General features: G+C 38.2%; 13 protein-coding genes across 13 annotated transcripts; 5 read left to right on the top strand and 8 right to left on the bottom strand.

Annotated features, from left to right (window-relative positions):
- Positions 1-270: 270 nt before the first annotated feature.
- Positions 271-834, top strand: PGA1 (Pga1p; the record flags this gene model as incomplete). The annotated part of the gene is made up of 1 exon (XM_071054581.1): positions 271-834. One exon carries the CDS (start codon positions 271-273, stop codon positions 832-834), a length of 564 nt encoding a protein of 187 aa, XP_070909274.1.
- A 226-nt stretch (positions 835-1,060) lies between these two features.
- Positions 1,061-2,038, bottom strand: NSG2 (Nsg2p; the record flags this gene model as incomplete). The annotated part of the gene is made up of 1 exon (XM_071054580.1): positions 1,061-2,038. The coding sequence occupies one exon, from the start codon at positions 2,036-2,038 to the stop codon at positions 1,061-1,063; it is 978 nt and encodes a 325-aa protein (XP_070909273.1).
- A 924-nt stretch (positions 2,039-2,962) lies between these two features.
- On the top strand, positions 2,963-4,642 carry YCK2 (serine/threonine protein kinase YCK2; the record flags this gene model as incomplete). Its single annotated transcript, XM_071054579.1, has 1 exon — positions 2,963-4,642. One exon carries the CDS (start codon positions 2,963-2,965, stop codon positions 4,640-4,642), a length of 1,680 nt encoding a protein of 559 aa, XP_070909272.1.
- Positions 4,643-5,026: 384 nt separating this feature from the next.
- CUZ1 (Cuz1p) lies at positions 5,027-5,896 on the bottom strand (the record flags this gene model as incomplete). The annotated part of the gene is made up of 1 exon (XM_071054578.1): positions 5,027-5,896. One exon carries the CDS (start codon positions 5,894-5,896, stop codon positions 5,027-5,029), a length of 870 nt encoding a protein of 289 aa, XP_070909271.1.
- A 389-nt stretch (positions 5,897-6,285) lies between these two features.
- AAH1 (adenine deaminase) lies at positions 6,286-7,326 on the bottom strand (the record flags this gene model as incomplete). Its single annotated transcript, XM_071054577.1, has 1 exon — positions 6,286-7,326. The coding sequence occupies one exon, from the start codon at positions 7,324-7,326 to the stop codon at positions 6,286-6,288; it is 1,041 nt and encodes a 346-aa protein (XP_070909270.1).
- Positions 7,327-7,668: 342 nt separating this feature from the next.
- Positions 7,669-8,058, top strand: GIM3 (tubulin-binding prefolding complex subunit GIM3; the record flags this gene model as incomplete). The annotated part of the gene is made up of 1 exon (XM_071054576.1): positions 7,669-8,058. The coding sequence occupies one exon, from the start codon at positions 7,669-7,671 to the stop codon at positions 8,056-8,058; it is 390 nt and encodes a 129-aa protein (XP_070909269.1).
- Positions 8,059-8,419: 361 nt separating this feature from the next.
- Positions 8,420-9,931, bottom strand: MEP2 (ammonium permease MEP2; the record flags this gene model as incomplete). The annotated part of the gene is made up of 1 exon (XM_071054575.1): positions 8,420-9,931. One exon carries the CDS (start codon positions 9,929-9,931, stop codon positions 8,420-8,422), a length of 1,512 nt encoding a protein of 503 aa, XP_070909268.1.
- A 1,662-nt stretch (positions 9,932-11,593) lies between these two features.
- YGP1 (Ygp1p) lies at positions 11,594-12,709 on the bottom strand (the record flags this gene model as incomplete). The annotated part of the gene is made up of 1 exon (XM_071054574.1): positions 11,594-12,709. One exon carries the CDS (start codon positions 12,707-12,709, stop codon positions 11,594-11,596), a length of 1,116 nt encoding a protein of 371 aa, XP_070909267.1.
- Positions 12,710-14,395: 1,686 nt separating this feature from the next.
- On the bottom strand, positions 14,396-16,690 carry CBK1 (serine/threonine protein kinase CBK1; the record flags this gene model as incomplete). The annotated part of the gene is made up of 1 exon (XM_071054573.1): positions 14,396-16,690. One exon carries the CDS (start codon positions 16,688-16,690, stop codon positions 14,396-14,398), a length of 2,295 nt encoding a protein of 764 aa, XP_070909266.1.
- Positions 16,691-17,169: 479 nt separating this feature from the next.
- On the bottom strand, positions 17,170-17,400 carry RNJ42_04408 (uncharacterized protein; the record flags this gene model as incomplete). Its single annotated transcript, XM_071054572.1, has 1 exon — positions 17,170-17,400. The coding sequence occupies one exon, from the start codon at positions 17,398-17,400 to the stop codon at positions 17,170-17,172; it is 231 nt and encodes a 76-aa protein (XP_070909265.1).
- A 336-nt stretch (positions 17,401-17,736) lies between these two features.
- RIA1 (GTPase RIA1) lies at positions 17,737-21,051 on the top strand (the record flags this gene model as incomplete). The annotated part of the gene is made up of 1 exon (XM_071054571.1): positions 17,737-21,051. The coding sequence occupies one exon, from the start codon at positions 17,737-17,739 to the stop codon at positions 21,049-21,051; it is 3,315 nt and encodes a 1,104-aa protein (XP_070909264.1).
- A 314-nt stretch (positions 21,052-21,365) lies between these two features.
- IBD2 (Ibd2p) lies at positions 21,366-22,358 on the top strand (the record flags this gene model as incomplete). The annotated part of the gene is made up of 1 exon (XM_071054570.1): positions 21,366-22,358. The coding sequence occupies one exon, from the start codon at positions 21,366-21,368 to the stop codon at positions 22,356-22,358; it is 993 nt and encodes a 330-aa protein (XP_070909263.1).
- Positions 22,359-22,572: 214 nt separating this feature from the next.
- On the bottom strand, positions 22,573-23,823 carry RNJ42_04405 (uncharacterized protein; the record flags this gene model as incomplete). Its single annotated transcript, XM_071054569.1, has 1 exon — positions 22,573-23,823. One exon carries the CDS (start codon positions 23,821-23,823, stop codon positions 22,573-22,575), a length of 1,251 nt encoding a protein of 416 aa, XP_070909262.1.
- Positions 23,824-23,831: the final 8 nt, after the last annotated feature.

Genomic DNA, 23,831 nt, shown 5'->3' with positions numbered 1-23,831 from the left:
GCCACACCCAATATATATTCTAAGTCAAAAAGAAATGAAAAGATCCCTATTTTACTATGAGCGTTAAGTTAGGGTTTTGGCTCTCTCTAATATTTTTTATTATTCATTATGTGTGGTTAAACGGGTTAAACATCGAGAAAATCAATATCGATATATAAAAAATGTATAACTGTGTAAAAACATAAAGTCGATGAGATGACACTAATGTTATATTTGTAACCACTTTTATAGCTTTAGAGGACGGGAAGGAAGAAGGTATAAGGATAATTAATGTATTTGTTGCTATTTCTGACGTTTTTGGTAGGTCTAGTGGTGGGGAATACGGAATCCGTGCTCATAAATGTTCCTAAGGGATTCAATGCAATCTCAAATGGTGATTCACAATTTCACATGTTGGATATGGGGCACAGGTTGGTTTCGAAGCGTACGATAGAATTTGAGGTGGACTCAGTACGGCCTTACCAAGTAGTTGAGTTGAGCAACGTGCAGTCCCGCAAGAATTATCAAATTAAGGTCTGCTGGAGTGCCATTGAAGGTTATGATATAAGGGATGTTGGGTATGTGATGGCTCACTCAGGGCAGGATATTAATATTCCAGATGTAGGGTCACTAGGTCTAGCCAAATCGGATAGTATATTCCTTTATTTCCGTGTAGATCAAGATACTTATCCTCGTATTCCGGATGGCTACAAGACTGAAGTCAATCTATCTGTAGTAAATCTAGTGGCGTATATTCCAATTGATTGTATGCCCATGATATTCTTTTTAGCACTAGCTATATTACCTTTCATTTATATTTTACGGACCAACAAACACATGGACCTATTTAGGTGAACAGGCAACTGCATAAGCATTCTACAAGTATAACAATATTTAGTTGTGTTTTTATAAATCATATAATATTATCATCGCATTAATTACTTTTAGTAATAATATTATAGTTAGGAATCAAAATAAATAGTATTAAAGTATGAGAGGCTAGATGAATTGGATATAAAATAATATATTAAATATTAGCTAAGAAAAAAGGATGAATTCTTCTTTTTCTTATTTTTCTTTTTTAAAGGTTATAGAGGTATCTACCAATTTTACCAAACATCAACGTTCCTAAAAAGTAGAAGTCCATGAAATATAGGAATTGAGAGACATCGGTAATTTCGTGGAAACAAGATAGACAACATAGCAATCCGAGGGTAGAGCATTGAGTGAACATGGAGAAAGTACCGTCAAAGAATAGCCATAAAATAACATTTAGCAGGCCCCAAGCACCAGCGGCTTGGCCTGAGGAGGACCATGGTACTTTTCTGATACCGAAGGTGACACCTAGCATGGCGTTAATACTTCTCGTAACAGAGGATAAGCTGTAGCTGGTAGGTCTTAGTTTAACTTTGCAGATGTAGTCTACTAGAGGGATGATTGAGCCAAAGATTATACCTTCTAGAGCATAACCAAACCAATCTGGCAATAGGTCGAGACTCAGTGCCTGGGAGATCTTCACACCCCATAGAAGCGGCCTTGAAGCGAAATCCTCGTGCAAAAGATGGTTATCGTGTAAGTTTCTGGACAATTGGTGGTACGCTATACCACTGATTGACAGTACCACTAAAGCGAAGGCAAAGTTGGTAGCTTTCTGGAACGGTGTTATATGGCGCGGGGAGGTAGTTCCGACGGTGGTAGCATCTAGTTGTATAGGTACGGTGTTCCCGATGGAAGGTGGCAATATAGTTTCGCTCAGCAACTTTTGGTTCGTAGAGTAAGGTCTCAGATCATTCGTGCTGTCCCCATCACTGATAGTGTTGTCGTCCCCTGATTTCTTGTTGTGTCTGATGATCTCATCGATCACATGTAGTGGCGGCTCCAAGGAGCTAGACTTCGAGCGCGACCTCTTCAGCTCTTCATATATCTCAACATCTTCACTCTTTATAATGTCTTGATCATAAATAGAGTATAACTGCGGCGTGGTCAACGAAGATATAGACTCTGTACTCTGTACACTCTTTACAGGAGGAGATCCTCTTTTCTTTAACTTCTTAGCCATTATTTCTTTATTTTCCCTCTTTCTTTTGTCGTGATTAATAAAATATCAACCAATGCTGTGTTTGTATTTTAATTAATTATTTTTTTGTTGTTTCTTCAATGTATGTATTGTAACAATAAACTCGTTTATTATTTCTAACCACTTATTTAGCACAAGAAGGGCCCCCAAAGTGAGGAAAGGGCCTACATTCACTGGAATTTTTAATTCTTTTTTTTTTTTTTAATATCATCACTAACGAGTAGCGTCACATGATAATATCACATGATATACGTATATAACAATAATATAGTATATCCTTATACGTAGAGTCAGGTGATCTGTAATACTACAGGTATATAAGAAGTATGAGGTATTATTGTGGTATAGGGTATATGTAGATGTAGTGTATATATATACATGTATGAGTAATATTTGGGAATTTGGTAGATATATTTGGTATATATAACATTATATATAACATATATGCTAAATCATCACATTGTTCAGCAGTAATGTAGGTCACATGGTTTGCGGGTACAGTTAAATTGGTGATATTTTTTTTTGTCATCCCTCTTTGAACTCTTTCGAAGCCATCTCTTGAGAAAAGTTGAGGGGGGAGGGGGGCCAGAAAAGGATTTGTTTCTTTTTTGTTGACTCTCTCTCTCTCTCTCTCTCTCTCTTGTAGGTTTCTTCAATTCACCCATCTTTTCTTGATTTCCAGTCTGTTTAGATTTAAAAAGGGTCTTCTTTAGATTTGGAATAAGCCTTTTCTCTGTGAAGATTAGAATAATAAACAATACAAAGGAATAATACTAGAGAGGATTCCTTTTTTTTTTTTATGAGTAATTTCATAATAGTGCATTGTTATTGTTATTGAAATTCTTATTTCATTGATTATAATTCTACTTAGGAGGTAGTTGATTTTTGTTTTAAAAAACTGAAAAGATGTCTTTGCAACAACATATATTAACAAAGAACCATCTTACTGCCACTACGACGCAGACAACGACGAATTCACAGGGGCCTATGCCTAATCCTAGTAATGTGCGGTTGATGAACGGTAATATTCCTAAACCTATCTCGAGGACACCGTCTCCTGCTCGATATGTTAATGGTAACTACAACGGTAGTAGTGCCAGTAATACTGGCAATACTAACGCCGACATGGACGGATCGGCCAACAACAACAATAACAATAATAATACTAATGGTGGTGCTAAGCAAGGTGCTGCTGTGGTAGGTTTACATTACCAGATTGGTAAGAAGATTGGGGAAGGGTCATTCGGTGTGTTGTTTGAAGGTACTAATGTGATTAATGGGATGCCTGTTGCGATCAAGTTTGAGCCTAGGAAGACGGAGGCTCCACAGTTGAAAGACGAGTACAGGACGTACAAGATTTTAGCTGGTACTCCGGGGATTCCCCAGGCTTATTACTTCGGACAGGAAGGGCTGCACAATATCCTGGTGATAGATTTGTTGGGCCCTTCTTTGGAAGACCTTTTTGACTGGTGTGGCAGAAAGTTCTCGGTGAAAACAGTGGTGCAGATCGCAGTACAGATGATCACTTTAATAGAGGACCTGCATGCCCATGACTTGATCTATAGGGATATTAAACCGGACAACTTCTTGATCGGAAGACCTGGCTCGCCTGAAGAGAACAATATTCACTTGATTGATTTCGGAATGGCTAAGCAGTACAGAGATCCCAAGACCAAGCAACATATCCCTTATAGAGAGAAGAAGTCTCTCAGCGGTACTGCGAGATACATGTCGATCAACACTCACTTGGGAAGAGAACAATCTAGAAGAGACGATATGGAGGCCCTAGGACACGTATTCTTCTACTTCCTAAGAGGTCAGTTGCCATGGCAAGGGTTGAAGGCACCAAATAACAAACAGAAATATGAGAAAATTGGTGAAAAGAAGAGAACTACAGATGTATACGATTTGGCTGGTGGTTTACCAGTCCAATTCGGTAGATATTTGGAAATTGTTCGGAACTTAGGTTTTGACGAGACTCCTGATTATCATGGTTATCGTGCTCTTATATCCTCTGCTTTAAAAGAAACAGGTGAAACCATTGATGGTAAATATGATTGGATGAAGCTGAATGGTGGTAGGGGCTGGGACTTAACTATCAACAAAAAACCAAATTTGCATGGTTATGGTCACCCAAACCCACCACATAATAAGCACAAACAAAAGGGGGGTTCTAACAAAGCAGCCCCACAACAAACACAACAGGAAAACCCTAATCGTGAGGGTGCTAATCTCGACCCAACTTCTTATGAGGCATACCAACAGCAAACTCAACAGAAGTATATTCAACAGCAGCAGAAGCAATCACAGAAAAACCCAAATAATGCCATTAATCAACAGAATTATAGATTGAATTCACAACTACTAAACAATAATAATAATACTAATAATAATAATAATAATAATAATACTAACGCCCATAATGTTCATACAGGAACCGATGCTGCGAATATTGGAGCTTCTAATGTGAATAGATATAAACAACAAGAACAACCAACAACGAATCCACACCGTTCTGGTAATATTCAACATGATGTTAATTCAACAGGTACTGAAAAGGGCTTTTTTGGTAAATTATGCTGTTGATGAACATATTAATGAATGGTTTTAATATGCTACTGCAAGCCGTGCTAATTTTAAAGAGAGACTATCTCTTGATCAGTTCTACCTGTAGCACTCATTTTTTTTTAAAGAAAAAACATTCTAAAATAAGTTCAAGATTCATGAATATTCTTTCACATGCTAATTACTTCTGTGAAATATTGGCATCTAAATCCTGATTACTTTATACTATTATCCGAAATGGAAATAAACAAACATTAAGAGATTTACTGTTCTCTTGGTTTACTTTGTATGCTTACCTCAAATTTTTATTCTACCTTTTTTTATGATTTTCATATTTAATTATATATATTTGTCATTATTCTAGTAATTAATTTATATTTTATTTTTCGAGTACATTTAATAAAGTTAAATTTGACCTCTGACTAGGTAAACTGTATCTAAGTCCTTAATTAATGCAGTGACTCTTCCCGAGGTATCCAAACCAACATATTCATTATTCTTTTCGTCATATTTATATAAGAATAATTTTTCACCTTTTGTTACATCCACTTTACCGTTAACATTGGTCACATGCAATTGTTGAGATATAGAGTCAAGAGCTCTTCCAACTGGCCACATCTTATTGATATATAATGGCTCCTTCTTTAATCCAGCGGCATCGTTTTTCTCATCCTCATCAAGAATAACCTGACAATAAATATATATACGATTCTGTACAGGTATTTTAGCATCACCTTTGGCCTGCTTCTTAAGATTCGATATTTCAAGAAGCTTATTAGTCCTAGCAGAAGTCTTCCTTTTAACTGCTGGATCTGACTTAGTCCTCTTAAAAAAGCTCAATAACTTGTTCAGAGCATTAGGATTTAGTGTAGATCGTACTTTGGTAGTCTCTTTAGATTTGTTTGATGGACCACTTCCTAATTTCGCAGATTGGCCATTTGAAGGAGCGCTTGGAGACGGAGATTTGACTCTAACATGAGCCTTTTCAGGTAATAGACTCTGGAAAAACTTCTCCTTATTCGATTTTGGCGGTGTAGATGGCTCTGACTTGTTATCAGCCTCCTCTGGATGCTCTAATAGCCATTTGCAATGATGTGACTCCTTAGACCTATGCTCTCCACAAAAATCACCTTCACAATACTTGCAATGAAATGGCAGAAAATCTATCTGACGACAGTACTGGCAGTGTGTTCCCACATCTAGCATACCAGTTTCCCTAACTGAGTCCTCGCTCACTACACTCTCAGTCCTCTTAGCAAACGCTATGGCAACCATATTTTACTCTACTATATCCTTTTGTTATATTATGTGTATCTCTCCCATTAAATAACTGCTGTGGTTAGCACTTTGATGAAACCTCCCTTTCTTATTTATATAGTTCTGAGTGTTTTGCCACTTTGCATTACTAAGCTTATCGTTCATTCAAGTGTGGCAATATGATTTGTAGTTCTGTGTAAGGGGGACATTTGCCAGCTTGTCTCTTCGATTTTTGTTAGCATCGTGAGGCAAAACATAGTTGGATGTTAAAATGTATAATGCTGGAATATTCTGGGAGAAGAATATTTAGATACAGTTTCTATAAAATAAGGATATATTTATAATATTAGTGATATACTATATAACAAAAATTTTTGATGCTATGATATGGAGAGTCCTTTATCGATTTAGGTGTACTTTGCCATGACAGCATCAACCTTGGCTAGTAACTCATTCTTTCTCTTCTGGTCACACCATGATCCGTTGATGGAGTTCCTTGCAATACGTTCCCAGACGGAGTGATCCCAGTGTGGGAAGTCCTTGTTAACTTGGTAGTAATTGTCGATAATATAGCCACCGAAGTACGCTGGGTCATCGGAGTTAAGGGAGAATGGGACGTCCTTGTCAACCAGCATTTGTAATGGAAGTTCTTTGACGGCCTGGACCACTTGAAGCTTAACGTTTGACAATGGGCACACAGTTAGCATTGTTCTTTGTTCTGCCAATCTATCTAGAAGCTCTTCGTTCTTCGTGGAGTTGATACCGTGATCAATTCTGGTAACGTTAAGCAAGTCTAGAGCATCGGAAACAAATGTGTGAGGACCTTCTTCACCTGCATGGGCTGTTAGTTTGATATCTGGGTTGATCTGGGCAGCACGTTCGTAGCACTCTACAAATAGAGCAGGTGGGAACGGTTTTTCGGCAGAGTCCAAGCCCAGACCGTGGATAGTACCGTTTTTGATAAGTGGTTCGGCCTCTGCGATGGTCTTCATACCGTCTTCGCAAGGCAAATGTCTCAACAGACACATGATCAGCTTCGAAGTGATACCGTACTCTTCTTGGGCCTTCTTACAAGCTCTGTCGAAGCCTCTGGTGACTACTTCAAGAGGAATGCCTCTAGTAGTGTGTGATTGTGGGTCATAGAAGACTTCAGCGTGGACTAGTCCTTGCTTGGATACTTTGGTGAAGTATGCAAATGCTAGATCAAAGAAGTCATCTTCGGTGATCAACACATTGGTACCGATGTAATAGTAGTCCAAAAAGTCTTGCAAGTCCTTGAACTGAGTGTAACGCTTCTCCAACGCTTCCACAGTTTGAGGGAAATGGTCAGGCAGTTTAATATTGTTTCTCTTGGCCAAAGGAAATAATAGATCAGGTTCTAAAGTACCTTCCAAATGCAAATGATGCTCACACTTTGGCAACTCTAGCAAAAATGACTCAGAAACCATGGGGGAAAAAATTAAATAGATAAAGGAAAACTGATTTTAATGGTTCTACTAACAGTAATAGATAGTGAACGGTTATTATTTCCTTTTAATAATAGTAATACATATGAAGATTGTGTTAAATGAAAAGTTAAATAAAATCTAAAAATGTTTTAGTTTATATAATAAAAAAATTTTTTTTTTTCAGAGCTCATCGCGGGAAGATAGAAAGAAAAAAATATAATGTTCTATTTTAAAGGATCTTATAAGAAAAAGTCTTAAATATTGGTATTTAGGATTGGATGGGGGGACAAATTATAAGACATTGAGTAACTGACAACAACCACTAATAATAATATAGAAGAGATGGAGTTGCTACCACAAGGACAAAAGAATAATGTTGAGGTTACACTAGTAGACCAGCAAAAGATCAATGAGTTTTCTAAGTTAATAATGAGGAAGGATGCACTGGAGGCTGAATTGAAGAAGGAGAGGCAAGAGAAGGAGTATTTGGAGGACGTGTCACTTGAGATTGAGCTTATAGACGAGGACGAAAAGGTACAGTACAGAATGGGAGAGATATTTGTGTTTATGAAGCAAAGCAAAGTTGTGGAGCAACTGGAAAAGGACTCAGAAAGACTGGATGAGCAGATTAGTGAACTAGAGAGCAAACAGGATGAGTTGGACGACAGGATTTCTGAGCTAAAGACAGCGCTTTATGCAAAGTTTGGTGATAATATCAACCTTGAACGCTAAGTATGAAAAACAATACCATAGAAAGCATTTAAAAAATAAAAATAAAAAAACTAACTGTAATAGAATGTACAAAATAAATCATAAACAATAAAATAAAAAAGCATATATCTAATCTTTGTATACTTTTTTTTTACAATTAATGCATTACTAAAAAATGATGAAAATACAACATAGTCACACTCAAAATTATATTATTCAGTTACATGTGTGCAGGAAGATTAAAGAAAGAAAAAAACTATCTATACATTTATTATTTTGAAAACTATTAATATTATTTATTATGACTTTATCAAGTCTCCTTCTGAGGAGAGTTTGGTTGTGGAAGTGGGGAAGAAAAAATATATATAAAAATTTGATGTTATTATAATTTCTCGTTGCTATTTGAAGCACCTTCATTAGAGGCGGTTTCTGAATCAGACATCTTTGCGTCTATTACAGGGGCAGATGATGCAATTTTGTCATCTAGAGAGTTCATATTTTGTGGGGCCACGGAGTTTCTGGATCTCACTGGTTCTGGGATATATTCTTGGTCTTCTTGATATGTAAATTCACCGATTTCAGTTTCGTCTGTACCTTGTTCCTCTTCTTCTGGTCTTAATCTCAGTCTCAGGAATGGAATTTTGTCCATGACTATTAATAAGATAGCGGTGATTGTGACGGTCCATGCAATAGTGGCACAGATGGCAGCCAATTGGTAACCAACTTGCTTCCAGTGATGGTTGATCCAGCCACCATCAATTGGAGCAATGTACTGACCAGCAGTAGCATTAACATAATCAGCAGCGAATATACCAGTGAACACAGAACCAATGCAACCTCCGACACCGTGTAATGCATAGACATCCAAACCGTCATCGATGTTTAGAAGGTACTTTAGATCAACAGCCAAGTTACAACCAGCAGCGGAAACAACACCGATAATGAAGGATGCCCAGATAGGAACGAAACCAGCGGCTGGTGTGATACCAACTAGACCGGCAATGATACCAGAGCACAAACCAACAGTGGTCCATTTACCGCCAGATCTCAAGTAATCGATGAACATCCATGTTAGACCACCAGAACTAGCAGCCAAGTTAGTGTTCATAGCAGAATACCAAGCTCTGATTGAGGCATTACCAGCAGAACCTGGGTTGAAGAATTGCCATCCAAACCATAGGAACACGGTACCTAATACTACAGAGGTAACAGAGTGAGGCTTGTACTTAGGCATACCTTTCTTGGTAACAGGATCATTTCTCTTACCCAAGATCAAAGCGTAAACCAAAGCAGCATGGCCGGAGGAACAGTGGACGGGACCTGAACCAGCGTAGTCTAGAGCACCCAGTTTAGCCAACCAACCTTCACCATTCCATGTCCAGCATGCAATGGGGCAGTAGACAATTGTAATCCACAGGAACAGGAAGACCATCATTGGCAGGAGTCTGGCTCTTTCACAAGCACCACCCAGTGTCAATGCACCCGTCACAGCGGCAAACATACCTTGGTAGATAGCGAAGACGATATCCGGCACGGAAGAGACAGTTGCTGGAGCACCGAGCACATTTCTGAACCCGAAGAATTCTAAAGTCCCGAGGAACCCGTGACCTCTAGTCTCATGGGAGAAAGCCAAGGAGTAACCCCAGAAGAACCATTGGAAGATGACCAGACAAGCAGCCATCATGGAGGCCCACAGCAATGACAAAGCGTGCTTCTTTCTAGAGAGACCGGAGTATAGCAGCCCAATACCAGGCACCATGATCCACACACCAGAGGTGGCTACACCCAGCCACAACATGTTCACAGCATCGAATTGCAAGTTCAAGTCTGTAGTTAAAGAGTCACCACCAGGCCCGTGACCCGTGGGAGTCCCAGTAAAGTTATACGTTGACATTAATAATACTAATAACTTTAGATTTTTTTTTCTATAAATATGATTATTTTGGTAAAAGGAATAATTCTTTAACCTTTTTTATTTATCTGATTACAGGGTAGGTTTACAAGAGAACTATAATTTATATAAAGGCACGGAAGGTTCCCTTTATATATCCCAAAAATTTTATAAAACTGTGAGTATATATTAAAACTTAGTTTTGTTTTAAATTACCTGTTAAGGTTATGTCTGATATCGTTTTAGTCATCAATTAAAAGAAGAGGACATCTCTTATCTTATCTTATCGAACCCTTCAATCATAATTCAGAAAAGGGTATCAAAGTAGTCTCTAATTCTATTGCTAGATGCATAATCTGGTAAGTGTTGCTTCTTTGTTTTGTATGTAAAGAATAAAGAAAAGAGTGTGAGACCCCCCCATCTTGAAGATTGAAGATAAAGATGGGAAAATATAACCCAATGTCTCAGATAGGAAAAGATATCAGTCCGAAGTTTCTTATCACTACCCGATTTGGAAATTAGGTATCACTACATCAAAAAAAGCTCGGTGTTTGTTTCAATCCCCTTTGCTAAAGAAAAGACGGAAATTATAAGCGAGCTGTGGACAGATAAGAAGAATAGATAAGAAGATGTACGTATATAATGATAATGAAATAATCATTCTTTTTATTTTTATTAGTTGTACCCATTGTCGGTTAATTGGTGGTGATTTTAGTGAAATAGTGTTGTATAAATATCGTTAAACTTTGTTATTATCGACCCGTTATTTGACCGTAAAATATTTTTATATTACATATTATTATTGGGCTAATCGATTCGGGAGTCATCGTTCATTAGTACATGTGTGTAGTCATCCCGTTATATATAGCACTTAAGTCATAGTAAAAAAAAAAATTAATCATATTGTAAATCACAATCAAGAGTATTTTTGTTTGTTGTATAATATAATAATAATATAAGGTATTTTATAAGAAGAAAAAAATAATTAATTATAGAAAAGTTTTATATAGTAAAAGACTTTCAATAAAATTGTAATATATTTTTTTTTCAATTCTTGGTTAAAACAATTTGTTTCATTAAAATGGAAACAAAAAGGGTCATTGTAAAAAACAGATTAAAGAACACTTACAAGACCTTAATTCAAAAATTCACGTGGAAATCGAAAAGCTAAAATATAGCAGATTAAGAGAAAATAAAAAAATAAAATAAAAAGTAATCTTTCATGACGGTATTATGCGTAAAAGTGATTAAATTAAAAAATGAGTTATCAAAACCATTTTTTTTTTTATCGACTTCAATTGCTTAAAAATTTATAGTAATTATTTGATTTTTTTTTTCTTGGATACCTCCTCGAATTTTAAGATAAATCAATTGTTCTGGGTATTTTTTAGAATATTAATATTAAGTTTGAAAAAAAATAAAGTAAAAATGAAAAGAAATAAAAATTTATCAAAAAGCATTGAAAAATTGTTAGTAACAGAACAAAAGAAAGAATTATAAAAAAAAGTTATTAAACTTGTTTAAATTCTTCTTAATAAAAAGCATCGAGTTCTCTCCAAAGGAAAAATATCATGGGGTATAATAATTATTGTTGTTTTATAGGCACAAATTTAAAATAAAAAAAAGTGTTGTAAATTGGTTACAAAGAATCAAGTCTTTTTAAATCTATGGGAAGATAGCAGACAAGGATTCATCGGTGGTGACACCGTTAGCAGCAGCAATAGACAACAAGATTTGAGCCTTGATTGGAGACAAGTAACCACCGGAGATGGAGTTTTCTGGAACGTCCTTGGTGGAAACTGGGCTGAATAGAGCAGATTCGTCAGCGTAGACGATTGGAATTTCAGCGGATTCGATGGTGGAAGTGGTAGAGTTGGAAGAACCGGAGGAGACGACGACCAAACCGTTAACGGAGGAAGCCAAAGAGGAGATCAAAGAGGAAGAGTAACCACCGTCGTAGACAATTGGGACCAATGGAACATTGAAGACATCAGTGGAGGTGAAGTTAGTGTAGTTGGTTCTGATAGTACCGTTGTTGTGGACCAAAGCTGGGACAGATGGGGCCAAGTACCAGTTAACCTTCTTAGCGTCATCGACAACACCGACTGGGATACCACCGATGGAAGTAGCGGAGGATGGAGTGAAGACACCAGAGTAGATGATACCGTTCTTGGTGACGACTAGAGCACCACGGCCCATGGCACCGGTGTCGTTAGCGACACATAGAGCAAGTTCTTCAACTTCGGAGATGACGATTGGCTTCTCGGAGTCCAAGACGATGGAGGAGAAGAAACCTAGAGATTCTAGAGACTTAGCGTTAGAGACAACGACAGCACCCATGGTGTTGTTGTTAGCCAAAGTTTCGTTAATGTTAGCAGCGACGGAGTACAACTCGGTGATGTTCAAAGCGTTGGTAGCGTTGAACAACTTGGTGGAGTTGGTGTGGAAAGTAGCGTTAGACATGTTAGACATGATTGGGACTCTACCACCAGTGTAGATAACTTGCAATTGAGGAATTTCAGCAGTTGTGGAGTTAGTCATGTTGGTCATGTTGCTCATAGTAGAGTTAGTCATGGAAGAGTTGGTGGTGTTAGAAACAGTAGAGTTGGTGGAAGTGGTGTTAGAGTTACCACCTAGCAAAGCAGCCAAAGCAGTTGGCAATTGCTTACCGTGAGTAGAAGTAGAAGTAGTCTTCTTCTTCTTGTCATTGAATAAACCATCAATAGGAGAAGCGATGGCAGAGGCAGCCAACATAGCAGTCAAAGCAGTTTGGAACTTCATTGTATTATTATTATATTAAGTGTTTAGGTGTTTATTTGTTTTGTGTAATAAAATTACTTTGACAAAAGGTTTCTAATGGTTTTTTATTTTTTTTTTTTTTGTTCTACAATAAGAAAATAAACAAGATGAGAAAGAGAAATAATATTTCATTATATTTTCCTTATCCTTTTTATATTTCAAGAACTGGAAAGAAAAAAATTTTTTTTTTATTTTTCTATTCAAGTTCTTTAGTCCCTTGTTGTTTATCGAATTAGTTTATAGGAGAAAAGGGATTTTTTTACCATTTGTTTATTTAATTTAATAAAAAATTATAAGAGTCTAGAGAGAGAGACACATACACACAGAGAGAGTGAGAGAGAGATAGAGAAATCCCTCTTTTAATTTTAACTCTTAAACTACTACTTCACCTTTACAGAGGGAAAAAGTCCCTCTTCCCTTACTAAAAAGTCCCTTTTGAGAAAAGAGCTTTTTTTTATTTTGTTTATTTCATTCTCTCTCTCTCTCTCTCTCTCTCTATAATAATTTTTATTTTCATTTCAATTTGCAAATGATGTGTTAATAACTTTAATGGGTATATCAAATTTGACTTTAATATTTCCTACCCTAGTTTCTCTCCCTTTATTTGTTCGATTGTGTTGTGTTATGTCTCTCCCTCTCTCTGCGTCTCTGCGTCTCTGCGTCTCTGCGTCTCTGCATTGATGTTTTTGGTTTGGGTTTGGTTTTTTTTTTTTTGAATTTCCTAAGGGGGTTTTTTGTTTTGGTTATTTCCTTTCTTTGTTTCTTTGTTGACGTTTCGCCTCCTTTCGGCAAGAGGGTTGCCTCTTTCGGGTGGCGAATCTTTCCCTTTAATTTTTATGTCTTCTTGTCTTCGATTTGTACGTGTCTGTCTAAATGTCCCCCTCCTGCGTGTTTTTTGTCTTTTTTTTATTTGTCTCTCTGTCTTCTAGTCTTTCTAAACAGCCAGTGATATCCCCGCGCCTTTTCACCACCTGTTTTTTAACCACCTGTTTTTTAACCACCCCCCCCCCCGTGTTTGTCCAAATTGAATTTCTTTATTCGATTCTTCGGCCCTTGTCTTCCGTGAAAAGTTAAAAAAAAAAATAACACCTCTTCCGCTCCTTAATACCACTTGCTTTCCCCTTTTGGGTAGGTGCGGTATATCCCTTTCCATCCAATACCCAAAAGGGGGCATTGGGTAAATCTTTTACTTTCTTTATTCCTCCAATACGTGGTGTAAGGGTTACCACATGCGATGAACTTAAGAATTAAAATACCACAAAAAAAAAGGGGGGGCAGCGGAGGCCGATGTTTAGAAAAGACATCGAGGACCCCTTCTTTTAAAACCTCTCAAAAGGTCTAGAACTAAAAGAAGCACACACTCACACCCGTTTATACCTCGTTAAACATATAAAATAACTCTTGGAAACCTCTCTTTACCTAATCGGGTAAACTGAGTGGTTTTTTTTTTCTTGAGAAATCTAATATTAAATTTTCTCGAGTGAAAATAACAATGGTCGTATGTAGTTACTTTGATAGGGAAAAATAAATTGAAATAAAATAAAAAAAGTAAGAAGAAAAAAAAGAACACTTATTTATTTATCTCAGTTCTATAACATAACAAAAAATTATTTAAAAAAAAAAAAAAGGGACATTAGAGAGAAAAAAAAAAAATTAAAAAAAAAAAACCTATAATGCATTTTTTCTTGTTAGATAATCGAATCTAGAATAAGTGTAACCGATGAAAGGTAGATCTTCTTTCACTTGGTTTTGGTTTTGGTTTGGGTTTAGACCGTTCTTCATCATTTGTTCACGCTGTTTAGCTGCTTGGGCCATTGCTGGGGAGTCTGGTACGTTCTCCAATTCATCTGTAGGGAAGAATCTTGTGTCTGTAATAGAACTTAGTTTAGGGATGTAAGGTGCCTCCACCTGTCTGATGGTGTTCCAATCGACTCCTCGGAAAAATGGGTGGCTCTTGATCTCATCTGCGCCGCCGTGTCTACCCAGACGATTGTCAGCATGGGTGAGTAAACGGCGGATCAAGTCCTCGGCCTCGTACGAAATATGTACATCCTCTGGGAATTGCAACGTTTGTTCGAAATTCATGATCTTACGGTAGGTCTCCTGGGGAGTCTCGGAACAAAATGGTGGCCACCCGATGAGACATTCGTACATGATGGCTCCAAGAGACCACCAGTCACAATCCTGGCCGTACCCTTGGTATAGGAAAATTTCTGGTGCAATGTAATCTGGGGTACCCACTGTAGAGTACGCCATCAGTCTCCTAGATTTCCTCCACGTCTGGATCTGCTGTCTATTAGACATTGTCAGATTAATTGAATCGACGATCATAGTTTGCCTGTTGGTGTTTTGGCCATCCGAGTCAGAACTGCCTGCACCACCATTGCCACCTTTAACCCCGGCTTCATCTTGTTGTAGAAGCTTCTTATAGTAGTTGGAGTCATGTGTCTTGTGGAAACCTGTAGACAAACCAAAATCGGAAAGTTTAATATGTCCACGGATATCAATTAGAATGTTGTCGGGCTTGATATCTCTGTGAATGAAACCTAGTTTGTGAATTGTCTCTATAGCAAGAATACATTCAGCCATATAGAACCTGGTCACATCCTCTGTAAACAGCTGCCATCTGATTAGCATGGTCATCAAGTCACCACCGGGTAAGAACTCCATGATCAAGTATAAATATTGAGCATCCTGGAAAGAATAATACAGCGAGACAATCCAAGGGGAATCTGTACCAGCCAGAACATCTCTCTCTGCCTTGACATGGGCTAATTGATCTTTCTTGTACATCTCAGATTTCAGTAGCGTTTTCATGGCGTAAATTTTCCCCGTATCTTTCTTTTGCACTAAACGAACTTCACCGAACGCACCTTTACCGATGACTTGAACAGTGTGGAAATCTTCAAGTGATAGTCTAGTTCTACGAAGTCTTAAAAACTGTGATTCCTTCTTACCTAGAGAAGATAATTGACGAGCATTTCTCTCTTCTGACCAATTATGGGAACCTAATTCTGTTTCTAGTTCAACTCTTCTCTCATTTCTTTCAATGGCATACTTGACAGATTGTTGGTAGTAGTTTTCTATTTTCAGCTTTACAGCGGCTGCTTTATCCTGGGTGTTCTTACTCAGTAGATCTGGTTTCCTCTCGAAGTACATGTAGTTGCCACCATTCTGAGGTTGTACCACTTCTTGCTGTATTGGCTGAGATGGTTGCGGTTGCATTTGCTGCTGTGAGGTGATATGTTGATATCCATGTGGTTGTATTTGTTGTTGTTGCTGCTGCTGCTGTTGTTGTTGTTGTTGTTGGGGAATAGAAGCTTGCATTGTTGGAGGTGGTAATTGGTTAAAGTTATTCTGTAGCTGTGGTTGTATAGGATGATGTTGTGGAGAGGTTCTGTTAGCACTCAGTTGACCTGACGAGATGTTACTATTGTTATAAAACGATTGTGGTTGGTGGAACGGACTACTAGCCTGTGATCTGGCCTGATTCAGATTCCCATTCGAATTATAATCTGAGTCCACCGAGTAACGGTCCGGAGAAAACTGCTGATTACGCACATCCTGTAAGAGACTTCCCGAGTTATTCCCATGAGAGTATAGTGCATTCCCCATTGTGGGTGGAGGGGAGTTGAACATACCATTCGGTATGTTATTATTCATGTTATTATTATGATTACCACCACTATTGTTAGCCATTAGCTTTGCCATCATACCGTGTGGCGGAGTGGAAGGATGTAGTTGTGGAATATCCGTAAACCCACCACCTAAAGGCTGCTGTTGACGCTCCATATGAGCAGAGTACTGGTCCTGTAGAGATTGGTTCGAGGCTTGCTGCCTCAAATAATGTTCATTTACTCCAGGACTTCCCAATTGCTGAAATTCCATATTATCTATTGTGGGCGGCTGGTAGCCATTATTCGCGTCATACGCGTATTTCTGATTATGATCACCGTTGAACATATTTCGTTTTTTCTTGCTCTTTTTTGTTCTCTGTTGCCTTTCTCCTTCCTTTTTTTTTTATCGAGTTACCAGAGAAAAAGATATTAAAGATTTAGAAGATGTTAATGAAGACAGGATTGATACAAAACCTTTTCCCCTTTTAAACACTAGATCAGATCAATTCAAAACTTTTTTTATTTGTTTTGGGCTCAACTTTTCAATGAAAGAAAAACTCCAACCGGTAAAAAAAAAAAAAAAAAAAATTTAGATAATGAAAGTCACATGGTGTTTTCGTGCATAGATATGGGTTACGTATATACTGATAGTTCACGTGATATAGTATATAGTTTATATTATATATCGGTGTAAATAAACTATTATTGTTTAAAAGCCTTTATAAATTAGTCGTTGTTTTATTTCTGGTTGTTGTTGTTATTTTTAAATGGAATATTGGTTCGTTTCTATAATGCAATGCTGTGTTGGGGGGGGGGATTATTTTATTAGTTCTTGTTCTTGTTTTTGTTTTCTTGATCGTTCAGGCTACTGGCGTGTGCTGCCTCGAGTAGATCTGTACCATCGACATAGACAAGATTACCTTCTACGCCTTGAGGTTCATTGAATGGGTATGGACATTGCTCGTTGCTGCACATCACCACTGCATGCTTCATCTGTATCATATACCTGTATAGCTTCTCACCACATCGAGGACAAACCTTATCAACTGAGCTCATGGAATTTTCTTCTGCCTGCTCTCACAAAACTAGAGAAAGCCTATAATAATAAATAAAAATATTGAATATGTTGCCTGTAAGTAGTGAGCTCATCGATAAATTTTTAAACTGTACGACTTTTTTTTGATTGAAATCATTGAAAACAGAAAAAAATTTTAGCAGTCGGACCCGTGTTTTGTGCGGGTATTTCTGTGTATTTGATAAATTTTATGTTATAAGAGAGACCTTTAGCTAGCACTAGGATTTATATTTTAATTAAAAACATGTTCCAATGAAGTTAAGTATCCAAACTTATTGTTTTAATTGGAAACATAGTAAACGTGTAGGAAGTAAAAAATGGTTAGGGTTGGTGCCGATACTTTTAAGCGGCTGCAGAACGAACCTGGTTGTATTAGGAATATATGTATCGTTGCGCATGTTGATCACGGTAAGACGTCTCTAGCTGACTCTTTGTTGGCTTCCAATGGTATTATCTCCCAGAGGTTAGCTGGTCGGGTGCGGTATCTTGATGCTAGGCCGGACGAGCAATTGCGTGGTATTACTATGGAGTCCTCGGCCATCTCTTTGTATTTCCGTGTGTTGCACAAGCAGGAAGGTAAGGATGAGCCACTTGTGAACGAACATCTAATTAATTTGATTGATTCTCCTGGGCATATTGATTTCTCTAGTGAGGTGAGTGCTGCCTCGAGGTTATGTGATGGTGCCGTAGTGTTAGTGGATGTCGTTGAAGGTGTTTGTTCGCAGACCATCACTGTGCTGAGACAGTGTTGGACAGAGAAGTTGAAACCGGTATTAGTGTTGAATAAGATTGACAGGTTGATCACAGAGCTACAATTGACCCCGCAGGAAGCCTACGTACACATGACGAAGGTTATTGAGCAAGTCAACTCCGTGATTGGTTCATTCTTTGCAGGGGAGAGGCAACTGGACGATTTGTCCTGGAGAGAGCGTTTAGAGACTAATGCGGATGCTGAGTTCATTGAGAAGGATGACTCCGATATCTACTTCACACCTACTGATAACAGGGTCATATTTGCCTCGGCGGTTGATGGTTGGGGATTCAATATTGGACAATTAGCCAAATTCTATGAGAAGAAGTTGGGTGCTAAACGTGAAAATTTGCAGAAAGTATTATGGGGTGATTTCTACATGGATCCAAAGACAAAGAAGATTATAGGTAACAAGGGACTCAAGGGTAGAAATTTGAAACCATTGTTCGTATCCTTGATCCTTGACAACATATGGAAGATTTATGAAAATGTCATTATAGAGAAGAACATCGAAATGGTTGAGAAATTTACCAAGATCTTGGAAGTTACATTGAATGCTCGTGATCTCCGGACAAAGGATGATAAAGTATTATTGAGACAGATTATGGGTCAATGGTTGCCTGTAAGTACAGCAGTGCTACTGACAGTAATTGAAAAATTGCCATCTCCATTGGAATCACAAGGTGAAAGGCTAGATGTTATTTTGGGGTCTGAATATGATAAAAAGGATATAGATGAAGCTATAGTGAGCAATATGGAGAAGTGTGACCGTAATGGTCCCGTTTGTGCTTATGTTTCTAAGATGTTATCAATTCCAAGAGCAGAACTTCCGATTGAAAATGCAGTGGAGTTAACTGCAGAACAAATAATGGAAAGAAGCAGAAAAGCTCGAGAAGATGCATTGAACGCGGCCAGACGTGCTGAGATGCTAGAAAGGGAAAAGTCAAAGGAAACTAAGGACGAAGGTGATGCAGATCTATATTCCAGAGCCAAAGAGACAGCCATTACACCGGATGTTGATGCAACAAAGACTAAAGATGATACTTTCACCATTGTTAATCAACCAGCTCCTGCTCTCGACCTTGGTTTCGAATATGAGGCTGATCCAGAATCTGATAATGATAATGATTCTGATGATGGTGCTGTTCCAGAGTTTGTACCAACAGACATAGACCCTAATGACCCTTTGAGTGCTATGTTTGAGTATGAAGAGGAAGATCCATTTTCAACCGAAGTTAAAGCTCCAGAGACTCACTTCGAACCCGCATCACTGGAAGAACTGAAAGATGATGATATCTTCGATGAGAAAGATGAAGTCTTGATTGGTTTCACTAGAATATATAGTGGTACCCTCCATGTTGGTCAAGAAATTTGTGTTCTTGGTCCGAAATATGATCCTAAGAATCCAAATGAGCATATCGAGACTACAACCATTACAAAACTGTATCTATTTATGGGTAAAGAGCTTGTTAGTCTAGAATCATGTCCTTCTGGTAACATTGTTGGTGTTGGTGGTTTAGCAGGTAAGATCATTAAGAATGGTACCATCGTAGCAAAAGGTGTTCATGGTGTTAATTTGGCTGGTATCAGGCTCCATACTACACCTATTGTTCGTGTAGCTGTCGAGCCTGCTAATCCTATGGAAATTAACAAACTTGTAAGAGGTTTGAAACTACTTGATCTGGCTGACCCTTGTGTAGAGATTGAAGTAACTGATTCTGGTGAGCACATCTTGTGTACCGCTGGTGAGTTACATCTGGAGAGATGTTTAAAGGATTTGAAAGAAAGATTTGCAGGGGTTGAAATCACACATTCAGAGCCTGCTATTCCTTACAGAGAAACTTTCCTAAATACAACTGATATGAATCCACCAAAGAATCCTGAGCTAGGAAGAGCAAGAACTGAATTAGTTCTTGGTAAATATAAACTAACTTTCAGAACAACATCTTTATCAGAGGAGATTGTGAGCTTCCTAACTCATCATGAAAAATCAATTGCACATATTGTATCTACCAATGCCAAGCTAGACAATCTGGAAGAACATGTACTGGATAGAGACACGTTCTTTAAGAAGTTAAAGTCTCTCTTTGAGGAAGAGGATGAATTGAAAGGCTGTTTTGAAAATATAGCATCCTTTGGACCAAAAAGGATTGGTGCTAATATTTTAGTTTCTTATAATTCCATGCTAGGTAGTATAGTAAATGAAAGGGAGGCAACTCTAGAGTACGCAGACTCGATAACCAATGGGTTCTTGTTGTCGGTAGATGAGGGTCCCTTGGCAAATGAACAAGTTCAAGGTATGTGCATCATACTTGAAGATATGCATGAGATGAGTGACGATGAAATTGCACAGGTTGACGATCCACACCACCAACTTGAGGAACAAAACATGTCAGGTAGATTAATCACTACCACTAGGGACTCAATCCACAAGTCCTTCCTAGACTGGTCGCCTAGAATTATGTGGGCTATGTACTCCTGTGATATCCAGACCTCTGTCGATGTATTAGGTAAGGTTTATGCAGTTGTTCAACAGAGACACGGTAAGATTGTATCTGAAGAAATGAAGGAAGGTACATCTCTGTTCCAAATCGAGGCACATATCCCTGTTGTAGAGGCATTTGGTCTGAGTGAAGATATTAGAAAGAAAACATCAGGCGCAGCACAACCACAACTAGTGTTCTATGGGTATGGTTGCATAGATTTGGACCCATTCTGGGTGCCAACAACTGAAGAAGAACTAGAAGAACTTGGTGATACAGCCGACAAGGAAAACATCGCAAGGGCTCATATGAATGCCATCAGAAAACGTAAGGGTCTGTTCGTTGACGAAAAGGTCATTGAGAATGCAGAAAAACAGAGAACGCTGAAAAGAAATTGATTTACCTGTTATTAACAATCTTTATAGGTGTTTATATAGCAATTAGATACTACATTAATACATTGACAATCATCACTGCGTACGTAATAAAATTTTCCCGCCCAAAATGTCAATCTCCGGTTTTTTAATATCTGGGTATTGGCATATTTGAAAAGAAACTTCTAAGTTTGGTTATATCACAAGCTAAGAGATCGAGTCTGTTGACTGTATATATTAATTTATACAATACTATAGAGGCTTTTTTCTCATCAAAACAACTCTCCTTTCATTTTGATTAATTTATTGTGTCGAACGCTATCTTAGATGGAACCTGTATGATGAGCTCGAATGAAAAACCTAATACATCTATTGAACTCATATCGGAAAATGGGCCAATATCACTAAATCTGATGATGGAAGAAGGCGTCAAAGCGTTAACGAAGATATTATCTAATCAGTTACAAGACCCGCAAGGAAATAAACCCATGCAGTTTATAATAAAGAAAGGTGATGGAGATGGTGGCAACAAAGGGGATGACAGAAAAGTTCAAGAGATTACGGATATGGAAGAAGAAGCTGTAGAGATGGGGAATGAGAGTAATTATCACATCTCGGACAACATGCAAAGTGAGGCGGAAATCATACTCAATGACCAACTTAAAGATATTCTTAAAAACCATGAATCACAGCTACGGCTCGATGGCGAAGAGGCAGAGATAATATTTGATTACGAGACCGAAGGAACTGCAGATGGTCCTGATTCGATTGGAGAAAAGATTACTCAAATGATCGAATCTGTACTTCCGAATGGGCTAGGACCTGACGCACAAGAAAAGTTACGCAGTATGATGGAAGGCAAAGAATTAACGATAACAGAAGATGGAGAATCGCAACTTAGGGATACTTCGATAACACAAAATAATGACGAAAATTTTGAGGTTAATTTTGTAACAGAAAATGAACTACCAGAGGAGCATGTGCATGATGATCGATTAGAATCTATCGATGGCGAAAGTGACAATTGTTGCCCACATCACCAGCATGGGAGCAGTAATAATAACCAGCAACAGCCACAGCAGCAGCAACATATGTCTAAGTATAAAAACTATAACTATCATGACTACCAATACGAAATCAACAAATCCAATATAGAGCCTAACTTTTCCAGGCTTATAAATCAAAATAAGCCTGTCTGCCTATTCTGTGAATACTATATGGTCTTTGGCAAGCCTCCAAAAAACATGATAAAATGGTACAATATGCATTACGGTTACAATCATCTGCCGCAAAGGAATGATCGTGACAACAATAGAAAACGAAATCGCTGATAACCTCACTAGATGATTATTTCTAATTTCACATCCATAATGAAAAAAAAAATTAAATTGTATTCTCGTGCATATTACTTTCATTTCTGACCTTATTTTATATTATTTATTACGTAATTATTATTATTAGGGAAGTATGAAGTAGACTTCAGTATTATTCATTAAAGCTGTTAATTTTATTGGTTTTAAAAAAAAGAAATTGATTACGCTAATGCTATATGAGCATTCCTGGAGTGCCTAGTTGGGCACCCAAAACCGCGTTGTGTCTTTTGTCCTTTCTTGACTCGTATTCATGTAAAAGCATTGCCATGGTAGTTAGAACCTGCGTATCCCAAGGTACTTTATACAGTGTGTTGGGGTCATTCGGATCAATTTCATTGATTTCTTCTCGAATATCAAGAGTCGCTACACGAATAGCTCTCTTCTTAGGCAAGACAGTTACTTTATCGTCAGAGTAACGGGCCCATATTGGTAGATATCCCAAAGGACGTAACCTTTGACCCCTTGAAGCCTGTTCGAATTCACTTATCGATTTATTTTCCATATAAGACGGCATCGAGTCGTCGAGCACTAGTAGTTTTATGTTGTTGGAACCAAAGGGGCTAGCAAGGCCAGTAGATCCATACCACCTCAGATTCAGACCTTTATAGTTTGTATCTGTGTTACGCATCTGCACATAGTTTACCATGGGTATTTGTTCCATTGATAGTGGAGCCTTGGGATCCCCAGTTAACCTATTAAATGTGAACATATGCTCTACTCGCCCGGTCTTTGAGATCACATCTTTGTATATGGTACAGAATTCGTACTTGTATATTGAGAACTCAGAGTTTGGTATAGTTGCCTCTAAGATAGCTTCACTGGGAGCAAAGTCAAGAATGGCACCTGGTAGCGTTGTGGTCTCGGACGCCGCCGTAGAATCAGATGCCTCAGTACGAACCACGATATATTTGTATACTCTCATCACAGGGACGCTCTTGGAGCCAAACATCGACTTCACTACACTAGACGGCACCGCATGGAACATTGGGATACCCAGCCCTGACGCTATATCAACTCTCTCAAGGTTCCGTTTATTCCGAAGGTACGCCTTGTAAGACTCCTCGGAGTTGAAGCTATAGAACCCACGTCCCAGCAAAATCGACACAAACGGCACCACACGTTCCTCATCAAACCTAGGACACCTATTAACAAACCCTAACCTCTGGAAATCACCTATCGTAGAGCTCTCGGACGGCAGAGTGTCTAAAGTCCGCATATCATCGCTCTCAAACATCGTAGTCTGATCATCCTCCAGATGATGCCTTGGCTCTTCGGTAAACGTCGGCGGCAGCAGTGGTATTGGCTCATTATCTATATTCTCTTCATTACTCTCCTCGTTTCTCTCCTCGTTTCTCCCCTCGTTTCTTACTTCCCTCTCTGTGTTCCGTCTCGAGTTCCCAAGAAGAGCCCTCACCCGATCCATGAAGCAAT

This window comes from Nakaseomyces bracarensis, assembly GCF_045282275.1.
Source record: "Nakaseomyces bracarensis strain CBM3 chromosome Unknown Scaff13_0, whole genome shotgun sequence".
NCBI lineage: Eukaryota > Fungi > Ascomycota > Saccharomycetes > Saccharomycetales > Saccharomycetaceae > Nakaseomyces > Nakaseomyces bracarensis.
This window is presented reverse-complemented; position numbering and strand designations above follow the sequence as displayed.